Source organism: Trematomus bernacchii, unplaced genomic scaffold, assembly GCF_902827165.1.
Source record: "Trematomus bernacchii unplaced genomic scaffold, fTreBer1.1, whole genome shotgun sequence".
In the NCBI taxonomy this organism is placed as follows: domain Eukaryota; kingdom Metazoa; phylum Chordata; class Actinopteri; order Perciformes; family Nototheniidae; genus Trematomus; species Trematomus bernacchii.
The window spans coordinates 375,632-385,381 of NW_022987707.1; the positions used below are offsets into that span (position 1 = coordinate 375,632).

A 9,750-nucleotide genomic window follows, 5' to 3' on the forward strand; every position below is an offset into this window, starting at 1 on the left:
AAACCTAAACTAGCCCATCTCTACCAGAGTGCTGTGGACCAGGCCTTACAGAGTCCAAACGGACACCTGGACTTGTTCCTCCGCTTCCTCCTGGGTCTCTCACTGCAGACCAATCAGACTCTCCTACCAAGCCTGCTGACACAGACAGGAAATAGCTCAAAGACCAACAAGAAAACAGTCCAGTACATCAAGAAGAAGATGGATGAGGATCTGTCTCCAGAGAGAAGCATCAACCTGTTCCACTGTCTGAATGAACTGAATGATCGTTCTCTAGTGGAGCAGATCCAACAGTCCCTGAGTTCAGGAAGTCTCTCCACAGATAATCTGTCTCCTGCTCAGTGGTCAGCTCTGGTCTTCATCTTACTGTCATCAGAAGAAGATCTGGACGTGTTTGACCTGAAGAAATACTCTGCTTCAGAGGAGGCTCTTCTGAGGCTGCTGCCAGTGGTCAAAGCCTCCAGGAAGGCTCTGTAAGTTCAGAAACATTCATATATCGTGATTTAAATGTTCTGTTCATCATTTTAACATATTACGTTTCTTTCCTTTATCAGACTGAGTGGCTGTAACCTGTCAGAGAGAAGCTGTGAAGCTCTGTCCTCAGTCCTCAGCTCCCAGTCCTCTAGGCTGAGAGAGCTGGACCTGAGTAACAACGACCTGCAGGATTCAGGAGTGAAACTGCTGTCTGCTGGACTGGAGAGTCCACAATGTACTCTGGAGACTCTCAGGTCAGATTAGTTTTTTTTTTTTAAACTATTTTTAATTGTTTATTTTCTCACTGACTTTGTATTCTTCATCACCGCTCTCTCTCTCTCTCTCTCTCTCTCTCTCTCTCTCTCTCTCTCTCTCTCTCTCTCTCTCTCTCTCTCTCTCTCATATTGCTCGTTTATAATCTCCCTTTGTCTCTATCTCTTTTTAAATCAGTCAGGTATCCAAAAGCAAAGTCTTCTTTTCTATTAAACATTAATAAACAACAGTTTATGTAAAATAATCATCCTGTTAATCAGACTTTTGACTGAAAAAGCAATAATTAATGCCATCGTGGAGAAGAGATTACAGTATATCATCAAAATTGGCCCCACAGATGTTAAGCAGTAAACTGTTGTACATTTGTAATAAGGATTAATGTGCGATAAGGCAGTCATTAATGAAAAAGAACACCCTGAGGTAATTGTATTTATGTTGTTGTTTATTATTTTCTCCTCAGACTGAGTGTCTGTAACCTCTCAGAGAGAAGCTGTGAAGCTCTGTCCTCAGTCCTCAGCTCCCAGGCCTCTAGTCTGAGAGAGCTGGACCTGAGTAACAACGACCTGCAGGATTCAGGGGTGAAGCTGCTTTCTGCTGGACTGGAGAGTCCACACTGTACTCTGGAGACTCTGAGGTCAGGATTCATCAAAATATGAAGCTACTTTCTAATATATATTGTTACATATATATATTGTTATATATAATGTAGCCCAGAGAAGTAATAGGCAAGTACCAATGGGAGGGTTAAAGCTTCGATCCCCACTCCCTACAGTTAACATGTTGAAATATCCTTGGGCAAGATACTCAACCCCAAATTGCTCTTCTATACATGGTATTGCAGTGTATCTTAGTCGCTTCAGTAAAAACATAAGCTAAAATAACATGTATGAATACTGGATGATCTGGATTTCAGATTGTATAAGCCCCTTTTTGAACATAAAGTTCCAGGAACTAGAAAAACAGAGGAACTGAAGTGGGTGTATGAATCCATTTTGTGTGTTTTTGTTTGGATGATATTTTTACGTTTACCGTACTCAAACAATTTTTTCACTCAGTTTTGTTGTTCAATTTTTAGACCCTGTGTAACATAATTTAGTATATTTTATATTAGTTCTATTTAGCTCAGAAAGATACATAATATGCACTCTTTATTCACTTAAAGTGGACCTATCATGCTATATTTGAATAATATAGTGTAGGAGACTGGACGCCCTCAGGTATTATAAACATATACAGTGGAGGAAATAAGTATTTGATCCCCTGCAGATTTGTTAAGCCTGAGAGACCCCGGTACCAAGGCCCTCCCGCAACATGTTGCAGGAAACAGTGTCTGAGGGCATGTTCATTTAATAAACTATGAATGTTTTATATCCATGTAACGGGAAGAAACTCATCTAACTGATCATTTTTTTTTTTTTTTCAAAAAACCCACCACAATGCTAACACTGAGCCTCTGAATTAGCAATGAGCGAAAAATGCTAACAGATTACTGCACCGAAATTCACTCATAAAACCTTATTATTTATCTTTTCTGCACATCCATGACATCGATTCACATCGTGAGGTGACACAGAATCGATGGGTATCCTCATTATCACTCTATGATACGAACTCGCGACTTTATAAACAAAAACAGACATCAAAACATGTGGCGCTAGGTAGCTAAAAACGCTAACATGGCTTACCTGTGTCGTAGTCTGGTCAAAAGTGGTCTTCAATGGCATTAAAACGATAAAAACGCTGCTGAAGTTAATCCATAGGTTAATCCAATGTGTCTGTGTCCCTTTGAAATGATTTCTGATAATCCATAAGCATTAAAACTGCTTTTCCGTTTCCAGATGTCAGAGCTAGAGATAGGTTCGCTCTGATGCAAAACTGCATGCGCGAAGCCCCCACCTTTTTTTTTTACCATGTGTGTGAGTGGGGAAATGCCCCTTCGATTCTATTGGCTCTAACGGTCAGAAAGAGATGTCAATCACCAAAATCGACCAATGGGTTCCAGAGAAACGGTAAAACCCCCATTTCCACCCAAATCACCTCAGAGGTGGAGTTTGTTTTGCTAAACCTCTCTAAAAAGGTCAAATGTCACTTGTTTTGCATCAATCTTGATACAGGATACTTATTATATGTTGTACTTTGGATTCCTAAAGCTTTCCTTTAGTCTACCTTACCATCATCCAAGGGTAGTTTTCACTATAAGTAAAAAATTATTTTTGGACGGACACTATAATTTACAGTTTTTTACTATGTTCAATCTGAATTTTCTTTAAAATAAAAAACATCTATATTGATTCTGACTTTTCTACATCCAACTCACAGGTTTATCATTACTTTGAGGAAAAAGATTATTAATTTAACCCTTTTAGAAGGGAAGATATGGTCATTTGTTCTGGGAATGTCATTTTCGAGACCTGAAAAACAGGCTCAGGGCTAAACAGGTTAAGTTTGCCCACAGAATACATTAACAGTCTATCATTTGAATGGTAGGTTTATATAAACATTGAGAGTAAGAATATCAACAAAGAAAATCCAGAAATGTACATTATATAAAAGATAAAAATGTATTTGCCTTTAATTGTGGGAAATAAAAAAGTAATCCTACTATCGACTTGTTAGCTGTATACAAGACACCTGTCCACAGAATCAATCAATCAGATTCCAACCTCTCCACCATGGGCAAGACTAAAGAGCTGTCTAAGGACCTCAGGGACAAGATTGTAAACCTGCACAAGGCTGGGATCGGCTTCAAGACCACCAGAAAGCAGCTTGGTGAGGAGACCACTGTTGGTGCGATTATTCAGGAGAATAATGTGTGTGTTTCTAATTGGAAGAAAAACAAAATGAGCATCAATGGCCCTCAGTCGGGGGCTCCACACAAGATCTCTCCCCGTGGGGTATTGATGATCATGAGAAAGGTGAGGGATCAGCCAAGAACTACACCGAAGGAACTTGTTAATGATCTCAAAGCAGTTGGGACCACAGTCACCAAGAAACCTATTGGTAACACACTACACCAGGAGTCGGCAACCTTTTTGATATGAAGTGCCATTCAAAAAAAGAATTGTGATCAGTGTGCCAACGATCGAGAACTGTCAACGGGGGGGTGAAGAGCTCGAAGCTTGTGAACTGTCAACAGGAGGGCGGGGGGAGCCTCGCAGCAGTGTCTGGACCTCTTTCACCTGTCAGCACAACTTACATGATGCAGTTTAAACACATTTAACTAATTGGTTTACACAGCATAATAATGCCGTTCTGTGATTCTCCAGAACACACAGATGGCCAGTCCACCCCTGTGTAGCATATTATTTCGATGAGAGATGAGCAGATCGCCACTGGGCTTTCAACTAAAGACACAGCCATGCAAAAACATTGGCATTTGTGCAGTTCCTTATGGGTACTGCAATTTGTGAAGTGCTTTCCTCTGTGGTGAAACGATCAGCCCTGCACCACGGAGGAAAGCAGCAGAAAGTCGCCTGGAGTTAAAGAGAGCGGGGCTGCATTGCATGCATGGCTACCTTCTGCAGGTAACGGAGAGACGCGCTCTGGCGGCGGTCTCGTTCAGGATCCGAAAATTAACTTTAAATATTTTGCACACTTATTCCACTTATTCCTAGTGTGCCACTGGTTACGGTGCCAGGGTTTGCAGACCCCTGCACTACACCATTATGGATCAAATCCTGCAGCTCCTGGCCCCCTGCTCAAGATGAACATGAACGAACCGTCTGAAGTTTGACAATGAACATCTGAATGATTCAGAGAAGGCTTGAGAGAAGGTGATGTGGTCACAAAATGTTGATCTTTGGCATCAAGTCGACCCGCTGTGTTTGGACGAAGAGAGATGCTGACTATAACCCCAGAACACCATCTCCACCGTCAAGCATGGAGGTGGAAACATTCTGCTTTGGGGGTGTTTCTCTGCTAAGGGGACAGGAGGACTTCCCTGCATCGAGGAGAGGGTGGACGGGGCCATGCACCGTGAAAATACATCTTTATCATTTTAGATTCTGAACTCGATTTTAATGCTCATTTTAATTTGCTGACCAAAACTGCTTTTATCATTTTGGCAATATAGTCAGGGGGACATTTACTTAGTCGGCAAGTTTCACAAAATCCATCCAACAACATAAACCTACAGCAGAGACCATCCCACTCCTGATGGACACAATCTACACTGGCTCCTGTATCTGAATGGAGTCTGAAGTGCTTCTCCTATTTTTAAAGCACAAAATGGCCCCTCCCTCTTTTAAAAACAACTTCTGTGCATGAAAGATAGCTTAAGGTTTGAGAGTGATGTAATGTCCATGTTTCCATGCTGCTCTGACCCCCCCCCCCCCCTCTTCTTTCAGGATGGAGCCTGGTGGAGTCCGATGGTTGAGACCCGGTCTGAGGAAGTGTGAGTGTGGTTTAATTTGATTCATGAAAACAAAGCAGCCACCATCTTCAAATGTAACCTTCATCATCAAAGTGTCAATAAATGAACAGCTGATAGATTAATAACTGCTGCTGTTTCTCTCATCAGATTCCTGTGAACTCTCACTCGACACAAACACAGCACACAGACAACTCAAACTGTCTGACAACAACAGGACGGTGACACATGTGAGAGAGAAGCAGCCATATCCTGATCATCCAGAGAGGTTTGATTACTGGTATCAGCTGATGTGTAGTGAAGCTCTGACTGGTCGCTGTTACTGGGAGGTCGAGTGGAGAGGAGGGGTTTATATATCAGTGACTTACAGAGTAATCAGCAGGAGAGGAGGCAATGATGACTGTTTGTTTGGAAGGAATGATCAGTCCTGGAGTCTGAGCTGGTCTGATGGTGGTTACTATGTCTGGCACAATAAGAGAGAAACACACATCTCCTCCTCCTCCTTCTCCTCCTCCTCCTCCTCCTCCTCCTCCTCCTCTGGTAGAGTAGCAGTGTATCTGGATCATCCTGCTGGCTCTCTCTCCTTCTACAGAGTCTCCTCTGACACACTGATCCTCCTCCACACCTTCAGAACCACATTCACTGAACCTCTCTATGCTGGGTTTACAGTTTGGTCTGGTTCCTCAGTGTCTCTGTGTCCTCTGTAGGAGGAAGAGTCTCCTCCTGTTCCAGAAACGTCCTCCCTGCTGCCCAGATAGTTCAGTCTGTACAGGATCACAGCTGATGAATAATTTGTACCATGGTGTACTTATTATGTGTTTTGACTTATTGTGCTTCTTTATTATTAATAATGTCTTCCTACTTTGTTATATTTTAAGAAAGAGACAGAAATCAGTTTGTGGCTCAGTGGTTGGCGCAGATTCAAGATTCAAGGCTTTTATTGTCATGTGTGCATAGCTACCGTTTAGTTATGACAATGAAGATCTGAGGTCACAGGCTCCTCCCACAGAGCAACACAATAACACAGATAAAAGAGTACAAGTAAATAAAATAAAATAGAATATAGTAGAAATAGTGCAGCCCATAACCAGTGCCGCTGTGTGAATGAGGGCTCAAACCCTGAGCCAGGTAAACAAACACATACTGGACTCTGAATACAAATGAAATCTCTCTGGCCAGAACTACAGAAAAGGATAGGGGACACGTCTGCTCCCCCATGAAGTGGAAACTCTGTACAGATCTTAACCTCTGCCTAACGTTAGCAGTAACATCATGAACTTCTAATGTACTAAAGACTGGTGTTTACATGGTGTTTGTCCTCGGTTCCCCTCCTCGACTCCTCCGCTCGCATCTCCTGTGGGCGGGACTAAGACGCGAGGAAAGGAGTCGAGGAGAGGAGTCGAGGAGGGGAACATTAGAATTGAGAAAGGGCTATAGGTTTTGAAATATCATTGGGATAACAAGTAGAGGTCGTAGAGACAGGCTTGAATGCCCTCTGAGAGTCTTCATTCATAGGACTAGCTTTACGGGGCGGGATGAGTGTCTTCCTAGTTGGTTAAGTTAGAAAGATATTGACAGATCAATAACTCAAACACAATCGTCGTCTCTGAACAACCACAGTAAGGTAGACAACAAGCTATAACCCCTCTTTTCTATCAAAACAAGCCAATACACACCGTCCTCTGAGCTGCACAACTTCTATCTGAATGCAGGGACCGTCTACAAAGTGCAACACCGAACAATTATAATACACAAATATTCAATAATTTCCCTTCCCACACTTCTACAGTTTATACTACTACGTTTATATTGGAGTTTTTTTAATTATCAATAATCCCTCTGCTATTCAGTAAAGTGCTTCCAGTTCATGTTCACATGAATGGTCAAATTATTCAAATTAATCGTTCAAATTCACTGAAAATGTCGTGCAATTTGAGCTTTATTTTTCTTTCAATTTATTTAGGATCTCTAAACAGTACCAGCTTCTTCTATAATTTGTATCGTCATCATGTTTGAAAAATATACTGCCATTTACTTTGTTTTAACCGTAGTGTACTTATTATTTGTTTTTACTTGTTGTGTTTTTTATTATTAACAACGTGTGCCTACTTTGATATATTTAATATACTTCTGCTGTTGTAATTCCGTAAATGCAAGTGTACTGTATAAATCAGGTGAAAGGGTCGGAGGAAACTGTTAACTGTTAAACAATTAACAGTTTCCTCCGTCCGTAGTTCCCGAATCCCCCTACCTCTTCAGCTTACAGAAATGTGTTAATAAATGAATGTAAGTGAAAATAAATGTAGAAAAACATTAAAGATATATAATAATGTGTGTCTTGTTTGTTCTCAATCTATATTTATTTATTTTCTACATCATTTTCTTTTTAGTTAAAGTATTTATTTATTTATTACTGTATTATTTGTATTTCTGTATCTATTTCCACAGTTATTTATATTTGTATTCCTGTATTTATTCAAACATTTATTCATACATTTATGTATTTATGTATACCTATGTCATGTTCTGTCCTCCATAGGTTGCAAGGAGGCGAGATGGTATAAAACCAATTTGAGCCAAGACTAAATACTCTTGAGTGTTGAACCCTGGGCCCCCACATTAAGAACCAGCACTCTGACCTCTGGGCGACCTTCAGTGTCATGAATGTGCAAAACAATGGCTCTGCCCGACCCTGCTCGGCTTCTGAGATATACGAGATCAGGCATGAGTTTATATATATCTCATTATCCAAAATACTTCATTACTTTCCATGTACACAAACAAAATACTTATTTTATAGTATTATATTGCACATAAGCACCACTCAAACAGAATGGAACAAAACAAATGCGTTGATAAAAGACTATAAGAAATAGAAAAGAAAACATTTGAAGTTTAAGGTTTCAGAAAAATTCCGTGAACAAGAATAAAAGACAAACGCACAAATCCTACGGGAAATGACGACAAAGCAAATACAAACATAATTTAAACTATGATACAGAAATAATTAGAACACAGACTTAGTACAACTGATCCATTGTGTTCAGGAATAAACAAGACAGAAAAACTGATCGTACTAACAGAATAAGTAACAAAATAGACTTTATAGATCAGAAATAAAAGTACAAAAGAAAAACTTAGCAGTACTTTTACTCCTAATACCTATTACAAAATAAGATTTGAAATGATTAATTTGATCTAAAGGGGTGAATGGATGTCTACCAATCTGAAGAACAGCATTCAATTCCTATGTAAAGTGTGAATAAACTACCATACTATAACGCGCGGAAAAACACAGTTTTTACTTAGAACGTGTTGAAATAGTGGCGTATTTTGGCACAACGAGCTTCAACCTTATTTCTATAAGAACAAGTCTATATTCAGATTCAGATTCAGATTACATTTTATTGTCATAACATAGTACATGTACTAGTGACGAAATGTAAGTTCGGCATCTGACCAGAAGTGCAAAATAGCAGTGCAGGTGTCTACATAATAAGAAAAGTTATAAATAGGCTATAAACATATGAATATGTACAGTATAAACAGTATTGACAGTAAAATATATAAACAGGTGGATGGTGGGTATGGGCAGGGGTTTCTCAGGGGGCAGAGTTCAGCAGGGTAACAGCTCTGGGGAACAAGCTGTCCCTGAACCTGCTGGTCTTGGACCGGAGGCTCCTGAGGCGCCTCCCCGAGGGTAGGACGACAAACAGATAGTTTGCAGGATCAGAGGTGTCTTAAGCATAAAGTGAGCATGCAGACATACCATCTATAGCAGGTAAAGCACTGGAAATGTGTGTTTCTGAATCCATCATTGTTGGGTCAAAGGCTTTGTATGAAAATAACCCAGTAAAACTAAAGCAGAATATCAGCTGCCAATTCTCCTTTTAGCCGTAACCCTAATTTACAAAAAAACCCACCCGGTAAAATTTGACTGCAATCCGTCCGGGTGGTTTGGCTCAAGGGGTTAATGGATGTCTGAGAGTCTGAAAGTTGACAATCCCCAGCATGACAAAGTGAACGTTGGTGTGAGGCAAGAGGCACGGAAATGTGGGAGAGATGGTGGAGATAACACACGTTGGAAGGGCGGTCGAGAGGATGTTACACCTGAAATGAGAGTCAGATACCTGTACTCATCTCAGAGGTACATGTTGTACTTTTTACTGGACTACACTTATCTGACAGCTGCGGTTACTCTACAAATGAAAAACCAGATCACCAAAGAGCAGTGATGAGATCAGTTTGTGTTGTTTTAATGAATGTATATATTCAAGCTGTGTCCAGGAAGCAGAACTCTACACAACAGAGGCTGCAAAGAGTCCAATCTGACACTCTGGACTATTCTGCAAAATTGCAAAAAAGTAATGACTTCCTATATTTTGATAAAAGGCACTGCAGGTTAGAGTAGCAGGAAACTCTGTTAAAGATCCCTTCCCAATATTTATATTCACAAACACATTTGATCCTGTGAACGCAGCACAGACTGAGACTCAGTCCAACCAGTCTGACTGCTAACTGTCATAGTGAGGCGAGGACACACACACACACACACACACACACACACACACACACACACACACACACACACACACACACACACACACACACACACACACACACACACACACACACAC

At 40.6% G+C, this 9,750-nt stretch overlaps 1 protein-coding gene across 1 annotated transcript; it reads left to right on the forward strand.

Annotated features, from left to right (window-relative positions):
* The first annotated feature begins 1,948 nt into the window (after window positions 1-1,948).
* On the forward strand, window positions 1,949-6,022 carry LOC117490906 (stonustoxin subunit beta-like). The gene is made up of 3 exons (XM_034140685.1): window positions 1,949-1,961; window positions 5,091-5,137; window positions 5,264-6,022. Exons 2-3 carry the CDS (start codon window positions 5,092-5,094, stop codon window positions 5,818-5,820), a joined length of 603 nt encoding a protein of 200 aa, XP_033996576.1. The 5' UTR covers window positions 1,949-1,961; window position 5,091; the 3' UTR covers window positions 5,821-6,022.
* Window positions 6,023-9,750: the final 3,728 nt, after the last annotated feature.